The sequence below is a fragment of the Scyliorhinus torazame genome, chromosome 12 (genome assembly GCF_047496885.1).
Source record: "Scyliorhinus torazame isolate Kashiwa2021f chromosome 12, sScyTor2.1, whole genome shotgun sequence".
Taxonomy (NCBI): domain Eukaryota; kingdom Metazoa; phylum Chordata; class Chondrichthyes; order Carcharhiniformes; family Scyliorhinidae; genus Scyliorhinus; species Scyliorhinus torazame.
The window spans coordinates 88,433,582-88,456,135 of record NC_092718.1 but is presented as its reverse complement, the minus strand read 5'-3'; the positions used below and the strand labels follow the sequence as shown (position 1 = coordinate 88,456,135).

Below are 22,554 nucleotides of genomic sequence, written 5' to 3'. Positions count from 1 at the left end.
CCCCCACCCCTACATGGCACCCGCACCCCCTCCCGCCCCCCCCCCCCCCATTCCCTCTTCACCGACCCACAGGAACGAAGCTCTGGAGGACATGCTCCCGGAGTCCACGTCTGTACCCGCACCGGCAACGTCATTATCCACGCCAGCACGGATGAGTTCGACACCCGGGCCAGCTGCGATACCAGAGCTCCGGCGATCACAGCGCACGATCCGGGTGCCGGACAGGCTGAACTTGTGAACCCTTCACCCCCACCGGACTTCATATTTTAACAGGGGGTGAATGTGGTGAATGTATTGCATTAACCATTCACCATGTATGTAACTGTATCACGCTATTGCCCATGAGGGCTCCACCTATGGACCATTGTAAGGTATTACCTGTGATGTATCATGTTGGTGCCTTTGTGGGCTCCGCCCCTGGCTCCTCCCCTTGAGGGGAGGTATAAGGAGCAGTCGCCCTTTCGGCTGCTCTCAGTAGCAGAGCAGTCGCAGGCAGCCACTGTTCTAGTCGATTAAAGCCACAGTTTACTTCTACTCCTTGTTTTGTGTGAATTGATGGTTGCATCAACCCCCCACCACAATCTCCACACATTCCTGAATTTATCTCCAAAAGAAACTTATCGATGTTTCATCACACTGACAATTGTCCTTCTTTCTTCAACAGGGGAACAAGATGAGTGCCATCCTTGCCCTCATTGCAGTGTTGGATTTACCACTGCAGGTTTCCTTCACAAACACATCAGAAGACATCCAGAATCCTCAGAACATATTCCAACAGGACAAAACTCTCCTTCCAGCAATGGTCATCAAACTGAGCAGGGATCGTTCACACAATCTGCACAGGAGAGGGAATTTATAAAATCAAATTGCCTTCACCAGCACCAGAGGATCCACACAGGAGAGAAACTGTTTCAGTGTCCTGAATGTGGGAGGAGTTTCACACGGGCTGGAGACCTCCATGTTCACCAGAGGATCCACACAGGAGAGAGACCCTATAAATGTCCTGAATGTGGGAGGAGTTTCAGACTGGCTGGGAGCCTCCATGTTCACCAGAGGATCCACACAGGAGAGCAACCCTATAAATGTCCTGAATGTGGGAGGAGTTTCACATGGCCTGGGAGCCTCCATGTTCACCAGAGGATCCACACAGGAGAGAAACCCTATAAATGTCCTGAATGTGGGAGGAGTTTCACAGACTCAGGGAGCCTCCATAGACACCAGAGGATCCACACAAGAGAGAGACCCTATAAATGTCCTGAATGTGGGAGGAGTTTCACACAGGCTGGAGACCTCCATAGACACCAGAGGATCCACACAGGAGAGAGACCCTATAAATGTCCTGAATGTGGGAGGAGTTTCACATGGGCTGCGAACCTCCATGTTCACCAGAGGATCCACACAGGAGAGAAACCCTATAAATGTCCTGAATGTGGGAGGAGTTTCACAGACTCAGGGAGCCTCCATAGACACCAGAGGATCCACACAAGAGAGAGACCCTATAAATGTCCTGAATGTGGGAGGAGTTTCACTCTGGCTGGAGACCTCCATGTTCACCAGAGGATACACACAGGAGAGAAACCCTATAAATGTCCTGAATGTGGGAGGAGTTTCACACAGGCTGGAGACCTCCATGTTCACCAGAGGATCCACACAGGAGAGAGACCCTATAAATGTCCTGAATGTGGGAGGAGTTTCACACAGGCTGGAGACCTCCATGTTCACCAGAGGATCCACACAGGAGAGAAACCCTATAAATGTCCTGAATGTGGGAGGAGTTTCACACGGGCTGGGAGCCTCCATAGACACCAGAGGATCCACACAAGAGAGAGACCCTATAAATGTCCTGAATGTGGGAGGAGTTTCACACAGGCTGGAGACCTCCATAGACACCAGAGGATCCACACAGGAGAGAGACCCTATAAATGTCCTGAATGTGGGAGGAGTTTCACATGGGCTGGGAGCCTCCATGTTCACCAGAGGATCCACACAGGAGAGAAACCCTATAAATGTCCTGAATGTGGGAGGAGTTTCACAGACTCAGGGAGCCTCCATAGACACCAGAGGATCCACACAAGAGAGAGACCCTATAAATGTCCTGAATGTGGGAGGAGTTTCACACAGGCTGGAGACCTCCATAGACACCAGAGGATCCACACAGGAGAGAGACCCTATAAATGTCCTGAATGTGGGAGGAGTTTCACATGGGCTGCGAACCTCCATGTTCACCAGAGGATCCACACAGGAGAGAAACCCTATAAATGTCCTGAATGTGGGAGGAGTTTCACAGACTCAGGGAGCCTCCATAGACACCAGAGGATCCACACAAGAGAGAGACCCTATAAATGTCCTGAATGTGGGAGGAGTTTCACACTGGCTGGAGACCTCCATGTTCACCAGAGGATACACACAGGAGAGAGACCCTATAAATGTCCTGAATGTGGGAGGAGTTTCAGACAGGCTGGAGACCTCCATGTTCACCAGAGGATCCACACAGGAGAGATACCCTATAAATGTCCTGAATGTGGGAGGAGTTTCACACAGGCTGGAGACCTCCATGTTCACCAGAGGATCCACACAGGAGAGAAACCCTATAAATGTCCTGAATGTGGGAGGAGTTTCACACAGGCTGGAGACCTCCATGTTCACCAGAGGATCCACACAGGAGAGAAACCCTATAAATGTCCTGAATGTGGGAGGAGTTTCACACAGGCTGGAGACCTCCATGTTCACCAGAGGATCCACACAGGAGAGAGACCCTATAAATGTCCTGAATGTGGGAGGAGTTTCACACGGGCTGGGCACCTCCATGTTCACCAGAGGATCCACACAGGAGAGAAACCCTATAAATGTCCTGAATGTGGGAGGAGTTTCACACAGGCTGGAGACCTCCATGTTCACCAGAGGATCCACACAGGAGAGAAACCCTATAAATGTCCTGAATGTGGGAGGAGTTTCACAGACTCAGGGAGCCTCCATAGACACCAGAGGATCCACACAAGAGAGAGACCCTATAAATGTCCTGAATGTGGGAGGAGTTTCACAGACTTAGGGCACCTCCATGTTCACCAGAGGATCCACACAGGAGAGAAACCCTATAAATGTCCTGAATGTGGAGAGAGCTTTGTTCACAGATATCAGTTGAAAGCTCACACTTGTTATGAAAGCTGCCATCAGTGTGGGAAAGTCTTCAAAGATTCAGCAGCTTTCAAAATGCACCTGAGAAAATGTTTTGAAACCTAATGAAGGCAACTGTAAATAATTTATAGTTTTATTCATTTTGAATATATTTTCATATTTGGACAACCTTTTCCCAAACATTACTATTATTTAGATTGCCAACCGTTTATTCTTTATGATGATTTTGTGTGGATAATGCTGGAATATTAGGTGATTTCCAGTGAGGGTGCAACATTTGGGACTCTGTTGTTGCAGCCTGTCTGAAATTGTGTTGTCAGTTTGAGCTTTTTAAATGTTCCCTCTGATATAAACTGCAGCACCTGCAGAACGTGTTAAATTTCCAAGAATCTTTATCCTACCGAACTGTCATAACCTCTTCATTCTGATGGTGAAAGGTCACTGGGGTGGATGCTGTCTTGCTGCAGTCAGGTGATATCTGTGTTGGTAAAGGTGTCAATCACTAAATATATGGTAACAAATGTAGCCACTGAAAATGTAACTACTTTCTTGCTACAAGTGTTGAAAACTCCCGTGTTGTGGACTGTGGTCCCAGTTACTTTGTTCAAACACCTCCTCCCCACATGAACTTTTCAATATTTAATCATGACATGATCAATAAAATTCTGTTGTTGCTGTTTTGAAAGTTGAAGAAATTGTTAATAAAATTTTAAGCAGAAGCTGAGTTTGACAATTGAAAAGTTGAGGTCGACGCAACACCGAGGGCCGAAGGGCCTGTACTGCGCTGTAATGTTCGATGTTCTAATGTGTTGAAATGTATAATTTATTTAACTCAAGTTTGTTTGGTCAAAATGTGCTTTAATTTGTATTAATCTATTGTATTTCAATTATTTTGAAATCTTTAATTTGTGTCTATATTTGTCCAAATAAAATCTGTGTTGATGTTCATAGTTATTGAAATGTTATGAAATTTTGTGACCTGATTGTCAGTGAGTTATTGATTTGACACGAATGGGCCGTAATTCCCAACAAGCATCGGAAAATGATGACTGATATTGCAAAACTTTAACATTCACTTACCTGCTCTTGAAAACTGCACTGAAGCCTCCAAACTGTGGGGCAACATGGAGTCTGCATCGGAAGAGTCTTCGCAGTCCCCAGAGTAGTCTAGTTCCAGTAGATTCAAAGAGACCATGTGTCCTTTACTGCACCAGCTGCTGTAAAGCAGCAAAGTTTAAAGCGGCCGCTGGAATCAACCGGCCTTGAGAGAGAGTGGAGAGAGTGAGTGTGTGAAAGAGGGAAAGTGACTGTGTGTGAGGGGGAGAGTAAGTATGAGAATGAGTGTGTAAGAGGTAAAGAGTGCGTGCTTGGGAGAGAGAGAAAGGGAGCTTCATTGTGAGAGCGTGTGAAAGAAAGACACACACTCATGTTCACTTTACCCCTCACTCTCCATCTCACCCTCCCGGCACTCACACTCATTCTCTCATACACTCCATCACTCACTATTCTTACACTCAAATCACTTTCCCCCTCACAAATTCAGTCTCCCTTTCTCTCACACGCACTCATTTTTGTCACACACTGACTCCGTGTCACACGCTCACTTTCCCCCTCTCACATTCTTGTCTTTCACCAGGGCGAGCCTCCGATGGGGTCTGGCCCACCAATCGGCGGGCCGGCCTCCTCCCCCCCCCCCCCCCCCCCCCCCCCGGCCTACACTCCTTCCGCGGCTGGCCCCAGAACACCGGTGCCATGTTGGTGAGGGCCGGCGCACGTAAGAAGTTCCCCGCGCATGGGGCGGCCCAACTGCGCATGCACAGGAATGACCTGCCCCAACTGCGCATGCACAGGAATGACCTGCCCCAACTGCGCTGGCGCGGGTTGGCGCTGCACCCATTGAGTGCCACGTAAGGAGGCTGGGGCGGCGTGAACCACTCCAGCGCTTGGCCTCCTGTGGGGGCCAGAATCGGTCGTGCCCGGGCCATGTTCGCGCTGTTGTGAAACACGACGGCGTTCACGTCGGCGCGGGCACTTAGTCCCGGGAGCGGAGAATCCCGCTACATGTGTCTGAAAGTGTAAGGAAGTGAGCGAGGAAGAGTGAGAAAAGGAGAGAGTGTGAGAAAGGAAGAGAGTGGTGGATGTGAGAACAGAAACAAGTGAATGTGAGTGAGTCAGAGAGAGTGTGAGAGGGATAGAGTAAGTGTGAGTCTGTATATTAGACTGAGTGGGGGAGCCCGAGGGAGAGAGTAAGATTGATGTGAGATTGAGAAAGTGCAGGTAGAGGAGAGAAATGGGAGAGAATGTGAGGAGTGAGAATGGAAACGAGTGAATGTGTGTGTGAGAGTGAGTCCATGAGGGATTGAGTGTGAGAGGGACAGAGTAATGTGTGAGTGGAAATCGGAGTGACGGAGAGGATGAGGGAGAGATTGAATATGTGAGGGAGTGAATGGGTGAGAGAGTATGAGAAAGGGAGAAAGTAAATGTGCGGGAGAGTGAGAAAGGGAGAGTGAGAGTGAACGTGTGTCTTGAGAGGGAGAAAGTGGAGGAGAAAGGGGCTGTGCACGTGAGAAAGTAAACAGGTGTTTGTGCGAGTATGAGGGATTGAGTTTGTGTGTCAATGAGAGGGAGAGATTGTGTGCATGAGGGGAGTGACTATGAAAGTGGGAGAGTGAGATTGCATACGTGAGAGATTGGGAGAGTGCATGTGAGATAGGGTGAGAGGAAGGGAGAGAGTGAATGTGTGGGTGAGTGCCAGAAAGGGAATGAGAATCTGTGGGAGAGATAGTGGGCTGGATTCTCCAATTTTGTGATTAAGGGCTGGATTCTCCGTTTGCTGATGCCGGAATCGTCAAACGTGATTGGGCGGAGAATAGCTTCCGCTGGCAAAATCGCGGTAGCCGCTGGTTTGACGCCAAATCGGGATGCTCCGGCACCCCAAAAATGGCATAAATGCGTCACTCGCACCGTGGAGCTAGTGTACGGGAGGCATATCATTCGCGGGCCTGAAACCCTATTCTCCGGGGCCTCCAAGATTCACCACCATTGATGGGCCGAGTTGTGCTCTCAAACGTCGTGAACCTGCCGTTGTGGCTGCTGAGGGAGAGAGAGGAGGTAGGAAATGGCGTGGAGTGACTGCGGCTGCTGGCGGGGACACCGGCCGTGATGGGGGGGGGGCTCCTTCCAGGGGAGGGGAGTTGAGTAGCAGGGGTGACCCTCCCATGGGACTGGGGCAGTGACCAGGCACCGTCCGCCATCACAGTGGCCATCTTGCTGCGCACACACTGACCGCCCACCTCAGCCTCTGGTTCTACACCACCCAGGGCAACACTCACTGCAGCCCCCAATGAGGGCAGTGCCAGCCAAAGGTACCCCTGGCAGCATGGACGGGCTCCAGGACTGGGAGCTGTCGACCCGGACACCGGCCGTGCTGGCTGCGGGGGGGGGCAGCCCGCCAGGGCCGGGGGAGAGCAGGGGAGAGGGCAGGCCGAGCAGCAGGGGTGACCCCTCACAGGACCGGGGCGGTTACCGACCGCCACTACGCAGGCCATCGTGCTGTGCACCCAGTTGTCTGACGAGGATTATGCGGGGGGATGGGGACGATGAGCAGGACATGGGGCCCGGGCAGGCAGGGGAGACCGCACAACATTATCACCAGGGTCCACGCGCATGGAACGCCCTGATCACCTCCAGGTTCACCGACGAGGAGGGAGGGAGTGGAGCGATGTGGGGGTGCTGGCCAGGAGCACAGACACCACATCTGTGGACAGCGGGTCTGGTGCATGTGTTGGAGGATGATGACAGCCTGCTCTGCGATGAGCTCTGGTGCTCCACATCGTATGACTCATGCCCACAGTGGCACGTTCCACCTGGGTGATCCCTGCATAGGAGCTGGCCAGTCCATCACACGGTCCCGTTGGATTCCTCGGGTGGGGGTACTGGGTGTGGTCGGGGCAAGTGTTGGGGGGGGGATTGTGGGTGGGGAGCATGGTCCTCCCACAGGGCCTGCACTGGTCCCCCGCCCCACGGCCAGCCCAGCCCCATACCCATCAGACAGAGCACCGAGACAGGTTGTAATGGTGTTAACAGGTGTTTATTGTGCGGAAATATATACACAGTCTGTGTCCTCGCCCAGTGTTTTTCAAACTTTTTTTCCAGGGACACATTTTTATTGACCGGCCAACCTTCAGGACCCAACCCAGCCGACCTTCGTGACGCACACCAGCCGACCTTCGCGACCCACGCCAGCCGACCTTCGCGGCCTACGCTGGCCGGCCTGCGCGACCCACTATTTTCTCTTACCTTGTTTACTGCTGACAAAAGTGGAGGAAATGGTTTGGGGTCCCTTTGGCCCTCGTACACGCTCCTCCAATGGAACCTGTTGGATGAAGGTGAAGCCTTCTGGTGTGGGAAAGTATGGAGTCTCCACCTGCCCAAAATTCTGCATTTTTTTCCTGTAAAATGTTATCAAATAAATCCCCTTGTAGAACTTGTAAAGAAATAAATAAATAAAAAGAATAAAATGAATGAACAAAATGAATAAAACCGCCCCGAACTTGTAAAACAAAAAGCTGTGACTTCCAGGTGCGGCGATGACCAGCTAGGTCGCACGTTTCGGCACCTCCCGTTTGAACGGACTTTTGGGCTCTTATTGGGAGCCCCAACGGCAATTTTTGACGGCTAAACCCATTGTGCGGTGAAACAGAAGGGAATCCCCCCCCGGATGTACATGGAGAAAGGAGATAATAGTGGCCGGATTACAGAGGATCCTCTTGGGGCAGCGGCAAGGAAGGGAAGCATGAAGCAAGATGTCGGCGGAGGGAGGCCATTTGGTATGGGGCCCGGAACAGCAAGAGTTCCTGCGGAGATGTGTTGAGGAGCTAAAGAAGGAGGTGCTGGCCCCGTTGCTGCAGGCGATTGAGTTGTTGAAGAAGGCGCAGAAGACCCAAGAATTGGAGCTTCGTGGCGTGAAAGCAAAGGCTGCCGAAAATGAGGATGAAATACAGGGCCTGGTGGTGAAGACAGAGACACACGAGGCACTGCATAAGAGGTGTATGGAGAGGCTGGAAGCCCTGGAAAATAGCTCGAGGAGGAAGAACCTAAGAGTTTTGGGTCTTCCCGAAGGTGCAGAGGGAGCGGACGTCAGGGCATATGTGAGCACGATGCTTCATTCCTTAATGGGACCGGAGGCCCCGACGGGCCCCTTGGAAGTGGAGGGAGCATATCGAGTCCTTGTGAGAAGACCGAAGGCGGGAGAAATACCTCGAGCGATAGTGGTGAAGTTTCACCGCTATAAAGACAGGGAGATGGTCCTGAGATGGGCGAAAAAGACACGAAGCTGCAGGTGGGAGAACGCGGTGATCCGCGTGTACCAGGATTGGAGTGCGGAGGTGGCGAGAAGGAGGGCGAGTTTCAATCGGGCCAAGGCGGTGCTCCATAGAAAGAAAGTTAAATTTGGAATGCTGCAGCTGGGGAGACTGTGGGTTACACATCAAGGGAAACACCACTGCTTCGAGACGGCAGAAGAGGCGTGGACATTCATTGAAGAGGAGAAGCTGGACGAGACTGGAGAGAGAAAGAACTTTTGTAATAAAGTAGTGGTGTGATTGCGTGGGACTGGGAATCGGAAGGGGGGGGGGAAGTTTTCTCTTTCCCCTCGATGGGGGGGGGGGGGGGTGTATGGTGAACTGTGGGCACCGGTGGGGAAGGAGAGGGGGAAGGAGAGAGGGAGCTGCGCCATTAGGGGCGGGGCCGAGTGGGAAGCGCGGGCTTTGCTCCCGCGCTATGGTAATTGTGGCGGGAAAAGGGGGCGCAGGAAGGAGGGAGCCTTACACAATGGGAGGCTGAGGATAAACGGGGGAAGCCGAGGTCAGCCAGATTTTGCTGACGTCTGGAAGCAACATGGGGGGAGCAATCACGCTAGAGGAAGATCTAGCGGGGGGGGGGTAACTGGGTTGCTGCTGTTAAGGGGAAGGGGGAGCTGCTACGGGATGGGATGGTCGGGACGGGAGGACACCGTTGCTGGGACAAGTGGGTGCGTGGGACCCGGGTGAGGAGCTGGTCTAAAAAAGGGGATGGCTAGTCAACGAGGGCGGGGGGGGTGGTGGAACGTGAGAGGACTGAATGGGCCGATTAAGAGGGCAAGGGTACTTGCGCACCTAAAGAAATTAAAGGCAGATGTGGTCATGCTACATGAGACACATCTGAAACTGGCGGATCAGGTCAGATTACGAAAAGGATGGGTGGGACAGGTATTTCACTCGGGCTTGGATGCGAAAAATAGAGGGGTGGCAATATTAGTGGGGAAACGGGTATTGTTTGAGGCGTGGACCATAGTGGCGGACAGTGGGGGTAGATACGTGATGGTGAGTGGCAGATTGCAAGGTGAGGTGGTGGTTCTGGTGAACGTATATGCCCCGAACTGGGATGATGCCAACTTCATGAAGCGTATGCTGGGGCGTATCCCGGACCTGGAGGCGGGAAAGTTGGTAATGGGGGGAGACTTCAATACGGTGCTGGATCCAGGGCTTGACCGGTCCAGGTCTAGGACCGGGAGGATGCCGGCAGCGGCCAAGGTGCTCAAAGACTACATGGAGCAGATGGGAGGAGTGGATCCCTGGAGATTTACTAGGCCTAGGAGTAAAGAGTTTTCCTTCTTCTCCCATGTCCACAAGGTGTATTCTCGGATAGACTTCTTTGTCCTGGGAAGGGCGCTGATCCCGAAGGTGGCCGGGACAGAGTACTCGGCTATAGCCATTTCGGACCATGCCCCACATTGGGTAGATCTGGAAGTAGGAGAGGAAAAGGAACAGCACCCACTGTGGAGATTAGATATGGGATTGTTGGCGGACGAGGGTGTGTGTGTAAGGGTAAGGAGATGTATCGAAAGGTATCTGGAGATTAATGACGATGGAGAGGTTCAGGTGGGAGTGGTCTGGGAAGCACTGAAGGCGGTGATCAGAGGGGAACTGATTTCCATAAGGGCCCATAAGGGGAAACAAGAGAGTAAAGAGAGGGAGAGATTGTTGAGAGAAATTTTGAGGGTGGATAGGCAGTATGCGGTGGCCCCGGAAATGGAAAGACGAAGGTTGCACACGGAATTTGATTTGTTGACCACGGGCAAGGCGGAGGCACAATGGAGGAAGGCACAGGGAGTGCAGTATGAGTACGGAGAGAAGGCGAGCCGGTTACTGGCCCAACAACTGAGGAAGAGGGGGGCGGCGAGGGAGATTGGAGGGGTTAGGGACGAGGAGGGTGAGATGGAACGGGGAGCGGAGAGGGTGAACGGGGTGTTTAAGGCATTTTATGAGAGTCTGTATAAGGCTCAGCCCCCGGAAGGGAAGGAGGGAATGATGCACTTCCTAGACCAGTTGGAATTCCCGAAGGTTGAGGAGCAGGAGAGGACAGGACTGGGAGCACAGATTGAGGTGGAGGAGGTAGTAAAAGGGATTGGGAGCATGCAGGCAGGGAAGGCTCCGGGACCGGATGGGTTCCCGGTGGAATTTTATAGGAAATACGTGGGCCTGCTGGCCCCGCTTCTGACGAGAACCTTTAATGAGGCCAAGGAAAGGGGGACGTTGCCCCCGACGATATCGCTGCTCTTGAAAAGGGACAAAGACCCGCTGCAGTGCGGGTCTTACAGGCCTATCTCCCTCCTGAATGTAGATGCCAAGCTTCTGGCCAAGGTGATGGCGACGAGGATGGAGCATTGTGTCCCGGGGGTGGTTCACGAGGATCAAACGGGGTTTGTTAAGGGGAGACAATTGAACACTAACATACGGAGGCTGTTGGGTGTGATGATGATGCCCCCGCCGGAGGGGGAGGCGGAGATAGTGGTGGCGATGGACGCAGAGAAAGCATTTGATAGAGTGGAGTGGGATTACCTTTGGGAAGTGTTGAGGAGATTTGGATTTGGAGAGGGGTTTATTGGATGGGTTCAGCTTCTATACAGGGCCCCGGTGGTAAGTGTGATTACAAATAGGCAGAGGTCTGACCACTTCCGTCTATACAGAGGGACAAGACAGGGATGTCCTCTGTCCCCGTTACTGTTTGCGTTGGCAATTGAGCCACTGGCCATAGCGCTGAGGGGCTCTAGGAAGCGGAGGGGAGTACTCAGGGGAGGAGAAGAACACCGGGTGTCACTATACGCGGATGATTTGTTGTTGTATGTCGCGGATCCAGTGGAGGGGATGCCCGAGATAATGCAGACACTCAGGGAGTTTGGGGAATTTTCAGGATATAAATTGAATATGGGGAAGAGTGAGCTGCTTGTGATGCACCCTGGGGAACAGGGCAGGGGAATAGATGATTTGCCGTTGAGGAGAGTAACAAGGGATTTTCAGTACCTAGGGATCCAGATGGCCAGGAACTGGGGAACCTTGCATAAGCTTAATTTAGTAAGATTGGTGGAGCAGATGGAAGAGGACTTTAGGAGATGGGACATGGTGCCCCTGTCACTGGCAGGTAGGGTGCAGGCGGTTAAAATGGTGGTCCTTCTGCGGTTTCTTTTTGTGTTCCAGTGCCTCCCTGTGATGATTACAAAGGCCTTTTTCAAGAAAGTGGATAAGAGCATTATGAGTTTTGTGTGGGCTGGGAAGACCCCAAGGGTGAAGAGGGGGTTCCTGCAACGTAGTAGGGATAGGGGAGGGACTGGCACTGCCGAGTCTAAGTGACTATTATTGGGCCGCCAATATATCAATGGTATGCAAGTGGATGGGGGAAGGGGAGGGAGCGGCGTGGAAAAGACTAGAGATGGCGTCCTGTAGGGGAACCAGCCTAAAAGCATTAGCGACGGCGCCTTTACCGTTCTCCCCAAAGAAATACACCACAAGTCCAGTGGTGGTGGCAACACTGAAAATTTGGGGGCAGTGGAGACGGCATAAGGGAGTGACGGGTGCCTCGGTGAGGTCCCCGATAAGGAACAACCACAGGTTCGTCCCGGGGAAGATAGATGGGGGATTTAAAGCTTGGCAGAGAGCAGGGATTGTGAAATTGAAGGATTTGTTCCTAGGCGGGACGTTTGCGAGTCTGGGAGCACTGACAGAAAAATATGGGTTGCCACCGGGGAATGCATTTCGATATATGCAACTGAGGGCTTTTGCGAGGCAACAGGTGAGGGAATTTCCGCGGCTCCCGGCGCAAGAGATCCAGGACAGAGTGATTTCGGGGACATGGGTGGGGGATGGTAGGGTGTCAGATATATACAGAGAAATGAGAGACGAGAGGGAGACGATGGTGGAGGAGCTGAAAGGAAAATGGGAAGAGGAGCTAGGGGAAGAGATTGAGGAGGGGCTGTGGGCAGATGCCTTAAGTCGGGTAAACTCTTCGTCCTCATGCGCCAGGCTCAGCCTGATACAATTCAAGGTTCTACATAGGGCGCACATGACTGGAGCAAGGTTAAGTAGATTTTTTGGAGTGGAGGATAGGTGCGGGAGATGCGCGGGAAGCCCAGCGAACCACACCCACATGTTTTGGTCATGCCCGGTACTGCATGGGTTCTGGGTGGGGGTGGCGAATGTGCTTTCAAGGGTGGTGGGGGTCCGGGTCGAGCCAGGCTGGGGGTTGGCGATATTTGGGGTTGCGGACGAGCCGGGAGTGCAGGAGGCGAGAGAGGCTGATGTTTTAGCCTTTGCGTCCCTAGTAGCCCGGCGAAGGATATTACTTATGTGGAAAGAAGCTAAACCCCCGGGTGTGGAGGCCTGGATAAATGACATGGCGGGGTTTATAAAACTGGAGCGGATAAAATACGCACTAAGAGGTTCGGCTCAAGGGTTCACCAGGCGGTGGCAAACGTTCCTTGACTATCTCGCAGAACGATAAGTGAAATGGGAACGGTAGCAGCAGCAACCCAGGGGGGAGGGGGGGGGGGGGGGGCGGGGGGAGGGGAGGGCCCATCCGGGCCCTCAGGGGTTTTGTACAGGTGTTTGTATCTGAGTTATTTATTTTGGTTTTTGTGACTTTATTATTTTGGATATTGGCTAGTTTTTATTTTTGTTGCTGGCAGTTGCCGTCTAGTTAATATATTATTTATTCTTTTTTAAAAACGGTCATCATCATTATTTATATTGTTTTAAAGTTGTAAAAGGGGAAAATTTTGTACTGTGTTTGTTTGACCGAAAAATTTGAATAAAATATATATTTTTTAAAAAGCTGTGACCGTTTTTAAAACAAGGGGCCGCTCTGCGCATGCGTTCCCGATCACCGGCACGCATGCACATTGCGGCCTCATTTTCGTTTACATGTTCGTGGCCATTTTGAAGGCCGCTATTAATAGCCGGCTGCTGCGGCTGTTGCGCGCAGCTTTGTGCGATCGGGAGCGCCGCGACGGACGGCTCCGCGACCCTCCCGACACCCACCCGCGACCCACACGCGGGTGGCGCCCCCAAGTTTGACAATACCTGCCCTAGCCCCTGTAACTCAACTGTGCCCTGCACTAACACTATGACCTAACACTACGCTAGGTGGTTCCCCAGATGGTAAAGCAGGAGTTGAGGCGGCCAGCTGTGACACCTGCCCTGCGGCAAGGGTCCCCGTTGGCACGTGTCTCCTGGGGCAACCCGGCCTGGATGGGACCGGCCGCTACTCGGGTATCTCGGGTGGCATGGTGCTGCCCGCTGCTCACCAGATGCACCAGGGACAGGAGGGGGGAGTGCTTGGTGCTGCGGTGTTCTGGCGCCTCCTCTGCGGAAGTCACTGGCACAGACCGCATCACCTCCTCCTCCTTCGGGGTGCCCGATGGCCCCCGGCCTACTCCATTAGTCGGGTGTGCTGGCGGAGCCATCCCGAGGCCTCCCTGCCACCTGGCACTGTCAGTCCTGGAGGCCTGCTCTGGTCTCGACCAGGGTCTACGTGCTCGTGGCCATGGAGCACAGGGAGTGGACCATCGCGGTCTGGGACTGCGCCACATAATGCTGCGACTGTGCCACATCAGCCAGTGACTGGGCCACCTTCCTCTGTGACTGCGTCGTCCCACCCAGTGTTTGCGCAATGCTGGCCACTGCCTGGACAATGCCGCCGACGTTTCCAGCCATGGCCTGCTGTGACTGGGCCATGCTGAGGTGCGTCGCTGCAACATCCAGGTGGCTCTGGCACATGGCTGCCCGTGAGAGGGCAGCCCTAACCTGGGCCTCGGCTACCGCCTACACAGAATGCCCCAGGCCTTGGACACGCTGATCCATAGCCCCCAATGCCTCCACCTTGGATGCCACCTGTGCGGCGTCCTGGATGGTACCGGTCACGCATCATCGGCACCACCCCCTGCTCCTGCAAGCGGATGTACTCCTCCACCTGCGCCCGCAGGTGCTGGATACTCGCTGCCATCCCCTCTTATAGTCCCTGGCTCTGCCTGCTTTCGGGCAGCACGGTAGCATAGTGGTTAGCACAGTTGCTTCACAGCTCCAGGGTCCCAGGTTCGATTCCCGGCTTGGGTCACTGTCTGTCCGGAGTCTACATGTTCTCCCCGTGTCTGCGTGGGTTTCCTCCGGGTGCTCCGATTTCCTCCCACAGTCCAAAGATGTGCAGGTTAGGTGGATTGGCTGTGCTAAATTGCCCCTTAGTGTCCACAAAAGGTTAGGTGGTGTTATGGGGATAGGGTGGAGTTGTAGGCTTGGGTAGGGTGCTCTTTCCAAGGGCTGGTACAGACTCGATGGGCCGAATGGACTTCTTCTGCACTGTAAATTTTATGATTCTATGATTTGCCATGTGGCCTGGACTGGATGTTCCAGAAGCCCGGGACCTGTCTGGATGGCAGCTTGTTCCTGGGTCCGGTCTGCCCTCCGACCATCCGGCCCCTCGGCTGCTCCTACCTCCACCAGCTGTATCGGACGAAATGTGTGGTGTGCACCAGATAGTGTCCCAGGAGCCTCCTCACTAAAGTGCCCAACTGAGGTGATAGTCTCTGGGATGGTGGAGGGTGTTGGAGACAGCTGTGATGGAATGTCCATGTCCTCCTCCGACCCGGTCTCCGGGGTGTCCTGTGTCCCGGGCGGAGGGCTGGTTTCCGCGCTGCTCTCCCCGTCAGTGCTCGGCTGTCTGGGGCACTGGCTCTGGCACTGGCTTGGGACCGGAGACTCCAGATGGACCGACCCCATCTCCGGCAAGTCCTATGAGACACAGAACGACATGTATGATCAGACAGCAGGGGGGGGGGGGGGAGGGATAAGGGGTGTGTGGGCTGAGGGGGGTGAGGGGTGTGGCTGAGGGGGGTGAGGGGTTAGCGGGGTGTGGCTGAGGGGGGGTGGGTTGTGCCGGGTGTGGGGCGGATTGTCCACACATGTCTGCTCGGGCATGGTGAGGGGCTGCAGTACTGCTGCTCCCCCTCCGGTTTTCTCCCGCTCCCGGCGGTTGTGCGCAGCCTTCTCCTGGGGGGGTGGGGGAAAACATACAATGACACCTTTCGGCAACTGACGCATGCAGCCCAGGGGTTGGGTCGATGGTGGCCTCAGTGGCCAGGGCACCCAGCCATGGCGGCTGGCATGTGGGGCAGGATGGGGGATTTGGCCGTCCCCTGGGGGGGAGGGGCCGGGTTATGGGTGTATGGGGGGGGGCGGGGTTAGTGCCAGGGGCACGGAGCAGCCAACTCACCCTGGCCGGCCTGAGAAGGTTGAGGAGTCTCTGCTGGCACTGCATGCCAGTCCGGGCGACACTGTCCACAGCGCTGACCGCCTCCGCTACCAGCGCCCAGGCACGGCGAACGGTGGTGCCTGTCCTCCCAGGTCAGGGTATTGGGTCATCCTTCTCTCCTCCACGGTGTCCAGGCGGGTGTCCAGCTCAGCGTCCCTGAACCGTGGCACTACTCTCCATTCAGCATCTTGTTGGCTGGGTGTGTGGGGGGGGACCGTTTTAGTGTGGCTGCAGCGTGTGAGCACGTTCCTGCACCCACCACGTGCGAACCAGGGGCGCCGCCATTTTCCTCGTCGCAACCGGATTTTTGCCATTTCCAATGAGTCAGCCTCTGTCTCAGGCAACTTTAAATGCTTAACCACCGCCTCATCTTTTCACATTTTGTCAGGTAATGTTAACTGCAATGTTTTTGCCAAATCTATCAGTCTGCTTTTCGTCTCTGTAAGGTACTGCGTGTGACATTCTCTACCCCCAAAAACTTCTGAGCCTCTGAAAGAGCCATTGTCCACAACACACTTAAACAAAACTACCACTCCGGAAAAGCAACAATCCTTCACTGTCTTTAGTTCACAAGTTCACAAAAGCCAATCCAATAGATAGACTTTTATCCCGGACAAGCCCCCAATTGTTTTGGGAGAGGCGTTTTCAGAACCCCAAAATGTATCATAGAGTTCAACCAACCTCCCCTTTAATGTTTTGTTACTTTTGAAGCAGACGGTGTGGTAATGCAATTATGGACACGTGGGTTTTTAAACACAAAACAATGTTTATTCCATGAACTCAAGTTAACCTTTTAAATAAACATTGGATCACTTAACACCCCTGACTTCAAAGATAACCCCGAAAATAATACAACGGTAAATAATCCCTCAAAATGTTCCTTCAAACTTCCAAAAGACTTCACGTTTAACAACAGACATGAGGTTACACTCAATATACTTATAGTCTTTGGATTTTCAGACACCAACAGCCCAGTTCTGTTTTCTTCTTGCAGCTTTTTTGCAAAACACACAAACACACGCAGCTTTCTTCACAAACTGGCTTTCTCCTTTTATGCAGCTCTCCTCGAACCAGCCAGGCACTTTTCAGCTGCTCCTCGAACCAGCCAGGCACTTTTCAGCTGCTCCTCGAACCAGCCAGGCACTTTTCAGCTGCTCCTCGAACCAGCCAGGCACTTTTCAGCTGCTCCTCGAACCAGCCAGGCACTTTTCAGCTGCTCCTCGAACCAGCCAGGCACTTTTCAGCTGCTCCTCGAACCAGCCAGGCACTTTTCAGCTGCTCCTCGAACCAGCCAGGCACTTTTCAGCTGCTCCTCGAACCAGCCAGGCACTTTTCAGCTGCTCCTCGAACCAGCCAGGCACTTTTCAGCTGCTCCTCGAACCAGCCAGGCACTTTTCAGCTGCTCCTCGAACCAGCCAGGCACTTTTCAGCTGCTCCTCGAACCAGCCAGGCACTTTTCAGCTGCTCCTCGAACCAGCCAGGCTCTTTTCAGCTTTCTTCTCAAAACTGAAACTAAACTGCAAAATGGCTGAACTGAAACAAAGCTCCACCCACAATCTGACATCACTGCATTTCTTAAAGGTACATTGCTTAAACATCCATTTCTTAAAGGCACTCTCACATGACACTTGACCTGGACTTCCAGTGCCACCGCCAAAGCGTGACCTTAAAATTCGGCCATTCCCTACCCCCCCTCACCATATGCAGCCTCACGACCCTTAAGGTCGATCCACCTTCCTTGTTTGCGAACCTCACCCCGGACTGCAAACCCATCGCCTCCAGGAGCAGATGGTACAGTGCCCAGGACAGGACCTTCAGCAGGTCGGAGGTCCAACAGCTTCTGCGGGAAGGGGTCATCGAGGCCAGCAATTGCCCCTGGAGAGCTCAAGTGGTAGTAATAAAGACCGGGGAGAAGCACAGGATGGTCATTGACTACAGTCAGACCATCAATCGGTACATGCAGCTCGACGCGTACCCCCTCCCACGCATATCTGACATGGTCAATCAGATTGCGCAGTATTGGGTCTTTTCCACAGTGGACCTGAAATCTGCCTACCACCAGCTCCCCATCCGCCCGGAGGACTGCCAATACACTGCGTTCGAAGCAGATGGCCGCCTCTATCACTTCCTTAGGGTTCCCTTCGGCGTCACCAATGGGGTCTCGGTCTTCCAACGTGAGATGTACCGAATGGTTGACTGGTACGGTCTGCGGGCCACCTTCCCGTACCTAGATAACGTCGCCATCTGCGGCCATGATCAGCAGGACCACGACGCTAACCTCCTAAATTTCCTCCATACCGTCAAACTCCTTAATCTCACGTACAATAAGGAGAAATGCGTGTTCCGCACCAACCGCTTAGCCATCCTTGGCTATGTTGTGGAAAATGGAGTCCTAGGGCCCGACCCCGACCGCATGCGCCCCCTCCTGGAACTCCCCCTCCCCCACTGCCCCAAGGACCTGAAACGATGCCTGGGGTTTTTCTCCTCCTTTGCCCAGTGGGTCCCTAACTATGCAGACAAGGCTCGCCCACTCATTCACTCCATAGTTTTCTCCTGATGGCTGAGGCTCGCCAGGCCTTCAACCGCAGCAAGGCAGACATCGCCAAGGCCACGATGCACGCGGTCAACGAGTCCCTCTCCTTCCAGGTCGGCAGCGATGCATCGGACGTAGCTCTGGCTGCCACCCTCAGCGAGGCGGGCAGCCCCGTGGCCTTCTTTTCCCGCACCCTCCACGCCTCCGAAATTCGGCACTCCTCCGTCGAAAAGGAGGCCCAAGCCATTGTGGAAGCTGTGCGGCATTGGAGGCATTACCTGGCTGGCAGGAGATTCACTCTCCTCACTGACCAACGGTCGGTTGCCTTCATGTTCAATAATACACAGCGGGGCAAGATCAAAAACAATAAGATCTTGAGGTGGAGGATCGAGCTCTCCACCTATAATTACGAGATTTTGTATCGCCCGGGGAAGCTCAACGAGCCCCCTGACGCCCTATCCCGCGGTACATGTGCCTGGGCACAAGTGGACCGACTCCGGGCTCTCCACGATGACATCTGCCACCTGGGGTCACCAGGTTCTTCCATTTCATCAAGTCCCGCAACCTGCCCTACTCCATTGAGGAGGTCAGGACCATCACCAGAGACTGCCAGTTCTGAGCAGAGGGCAAGCTGCACTTCTACCGGCCAGATCGAGCGCACCTGGTGAAGGCCTCCCGCCCCTTTGAGCGCCTCAGCATGGACTTCAAAGGGCCCCCCCCTCCACCGACCGCAACACGTACTTCCTGAACGTGATTGACGAGTACTCTGGGTTCCCTTTTGCCATCCCATGCCCCGATATGACTTCTGCCACGGTAATTAAAGCCCGCCACAGTATCTTCACACTGTTCGGTTTCCCCACCTACGTCCACAGCGATTGGGGAGCCTCTTTTATGAGTGATGAGATGTGTCAGTTCTTGCTCAGCAAGGGCTTCGCCTCGAGCAGGATGACCAGCTACAACCCCCGGGGGAAACGGGCAGGTGGAGAGGGAGAACGGGACGGTCTGGAAGGCCGTCCTGCTGGCCCTGCGGTCTAAAAATCTCCCTGCCTCCCACTGGCAGGATGTCCTCCCCGACGCGCTCCACTCCATCCGATCGCTCCTCTGCACCTCAACAAACGAGACACCTCACGAACGTCTCTTTGCCTTGCCCTGGATGTCCACCTCTGGGGTCTCACTCCCAACATGGCTGACAGTCCCAGGACCCGTCCTCCTTTGCAAGCATGTGTGGACCCATAAGCCGGACCCTTTGGTCAAAAGGGTCCACCTCCTACTCGCGAACGCCCAGTACGCCTACGTGGCGCACCCCGGCGGGCGCCAGGACACAGTCTCCCTCCGGGACCTGGCACCCACTGGATTCCCACCCACGGCCCCCGACCCGATACCTCCCCCTCGCCGTTGCCTCATTCACCCCTGCACCATTCACCCTCCCCCCAGCGAACCTCTCCGCAGCCCCCGCCCCAGGAGGATCCGTCCTCCCACTGGTTCCACTCGGGGGCGACGAAGACGAGGACAACACGCTCCCGGAGTCACAGGTGACCAAGTCGGCGCCCGCATCACCACCAGGACTGAGGCGATCACAGAGGAGGGTCAAGGCCCCCAACAGACTGAATTTGTAATTTCTTTCCACCACCCCCGCCGGACTCTATTTTTAACAGGGGGTGAATGTGGTAGTCACCACTACCAGTATTATATGTATTAAGGGAAGACATGTATACGAGAGGTATATAGGTAAATCCCTGCCTGCTGGCTCCGCCCAGTAGGTGGTGTATAAATGTGTGTGCTCGCTGGTGCTGCAGCCATTCTAGTAGCAGCTACAGGAGGCACAACATCTTTGCTCAACTAAGCCTCGATTATTCCACTGCTCTCGTCTTTGTGCTAATTGATAGTGCATCATTAATCAAGCCTGATCGCCTGGAGCTGAGCCCTCACGCAGCCAATGCCACCTTCGACCACTGCCTAGCCTGCTTGGAAGGCAACCTCAGAGCAGCCACTGAATACCTCTCGGACCCACAGAAGCTCCAAGCCCTCTACTCACGAGCCCTGAAAATTTTCCCCGCATCCGGGACGCACCCACCTACACAGAAGCGATGACGCTACTCAAGGGACATTACATTAAGTCAGTGAATCAAGTGTGTGCCAGGCACCTCCTGGCCACGAGACAGCAACTCCCGGGTGTTATGGGCCAGGGTTTAGGGAATCCTAAAGTGTATCATGGAGTTCACCTGACCTACAATTTTTAATAGATTGTGGTATGGGGAGCACACGGCTCACTGGACAGGTGTGGTACAGCAGAAAATGGACCAGTGGTTTTTTTAAACAAAACAATGTTTATTCTATGAACTCAAGTTAACCTTTTTCAAAACAAACAGTGAATATCTTAGCAACCAGTAAATCAAATACACCCCCCAAGGAATACAACACTAAATAACCTGTATGCTGACCTTTTAACACCCAAAAGATTTAACAAACCTTCAAACAGGAGAACATGAGATTTATATTCAATACTGAGACCGTTTTACAATTCTGAGTTCGCCAAATGATCCATAGATAGTCTTTTGATGGCAGAGATCAACAGCAGTGCAGCTCACTTTGAACTTCAGATTCAGCTCACTGCAAAACACAGACACATCCAAGCTCTTTCTCAAACTAAAACTAAAAAGCAGATGTACAGCTCAGCTCCACCCACACTCTGACATCACTTCAGTAACATGAGCAGCTCCATTTCTTAAAGGTACATTTCTTAAGCACCCATTTCTTAAAGGGTACTCTCCCATGACACGGGGGAGACTCTGGACGATTTCTTGCGGGACTCTACAGATTCTCAGCAGGAACTGTGACTGCCAGGCAGTTTCGGCAGTCCAACACACCGAACTACTAATCAGAGACACTTATGCCACGGGCATGAAGTCTACGTTTGTTCGCCAGCGACTATTGGAAGTGGGTACGCTCGATCTTGCAGGGACTATGCAGCTCGCTAATTACCGAGATGTGTCCTCCCATAATCTGGAGGCCTTCACCTCCGACCGCGCAGCACCCTTGTGGGCATCGTGGGCCCCACCAGATGCCGACTCGAGCTCACCGCAAGCGTGCGCCGCGCGGCAGCCAGCCAATTCCAGGGGGCCCAAGTGTTATTTTTGTGGCCAGAGCAAACATCCCAGGCAGCGCTGCCTGGCGCGGAGCGCGACCTGTAATGGGTGCGGGAAGAAGGGCCACTTTGTTTCCGTTTGCCAGGCCCGGTCGGTCGCCGCTGTTTCCTGGCTCGGCATTGCTACAATCCCCATGTGTGATCCAGGGGCGCCGCCATCTTCTTCACCACAAGCCACGTGCGGCCCATGAGCGCCGCATCTTTGATGCCGCCCGCCATGTGCGCCCTCTGGGCGCTGCCAACTTCGGCACCATTTTGGACCGTGATGCTCGATCAATGACTCCAGAAGCGAGATTGGATGACAATTGAAGGCTTTAATGGACTAGATGTTTCCCCCAGCAGCGCAGGTACAGAATGCAGCAGCTAGGGAGACACAGACTCTTATATTCCGCCTTACTGGGCGGAACCAGCAGGCAGGCAATGATCTTACTGTCTCAGGTACCTCCCACACCAATGATCATACAGCATCAACCTAGGTACCGTAATACCCCTAATACCGATTACCACATTCACCCCCTGTTAAAAAAACGAGTCCGGCGGGGGTGGTGGTCTTCGCGTTATGCAGAGTTAGAGGTTATGGTGGTACCCGTCGGTGGTACAGTGTTTTGCCTTATTACATGTCACAACTATTTACAGTATTTATTTACATGTACATACCAAAATGAAGCAATTAGTCGATCGGGGGCCCTGGACGTCCTCTGTGATCATCGCAGTTTCGGCGCTGATGCAGGCGCTGGCTCGGGCATCCGTGACTCCGGGAGTGTGACTTTGGCTTCTTCGGTAGCTTCATCACCCCTGGGTGGGACTAGTGGAAGAACCGATCCACCTGGGAAGGGGGCAGCTGTGGGGTGTGCCGGTGGGAGGGAGTGTGGGGTTGGTGGGGGGGGGGGTGCGGGTGGGGATCAAGCGGGCACCAGGTCCTGTAGGGAGACCGTGTCCTGCCGGCCGATGGGGTACGCCACGTAGGCGTACTGAGGATTAGCGTGAAGGAGGTGGACCCTCTCGCCCAATGGGTCCGACTTGTGCGCCCGCACGTGTTTGCAGAGCAGAATGGGTCCAGGAGCTGCCAGCCAGGTTGGGAGCGAGGTCCTGGAGGATTTCCTAGGGAAGACAAGGAGACGTC

The 22,554-nt window shown here is 53.7% G+C and overlaps 1 protein-coding gene across 1 annotated transcript in view; it reads left to right on the top strand.

Annotated features, from left to right (window-relative positions):
• The window catches only part of LOC140387074 (uncharacterized), a 230,434-nt gene that overhangs the window by 54,944 nt on the left and 152,936 nt on the right, over positions 1 to 22,554 (top strand). Inside the window, 1 exon segment of the mRNA XM_072470085.1 lies at positions 665 to 3,123. Coding sequence (XP_072326186.1) covers positions 665 to 3,123 — 2,459 coding nt within the window.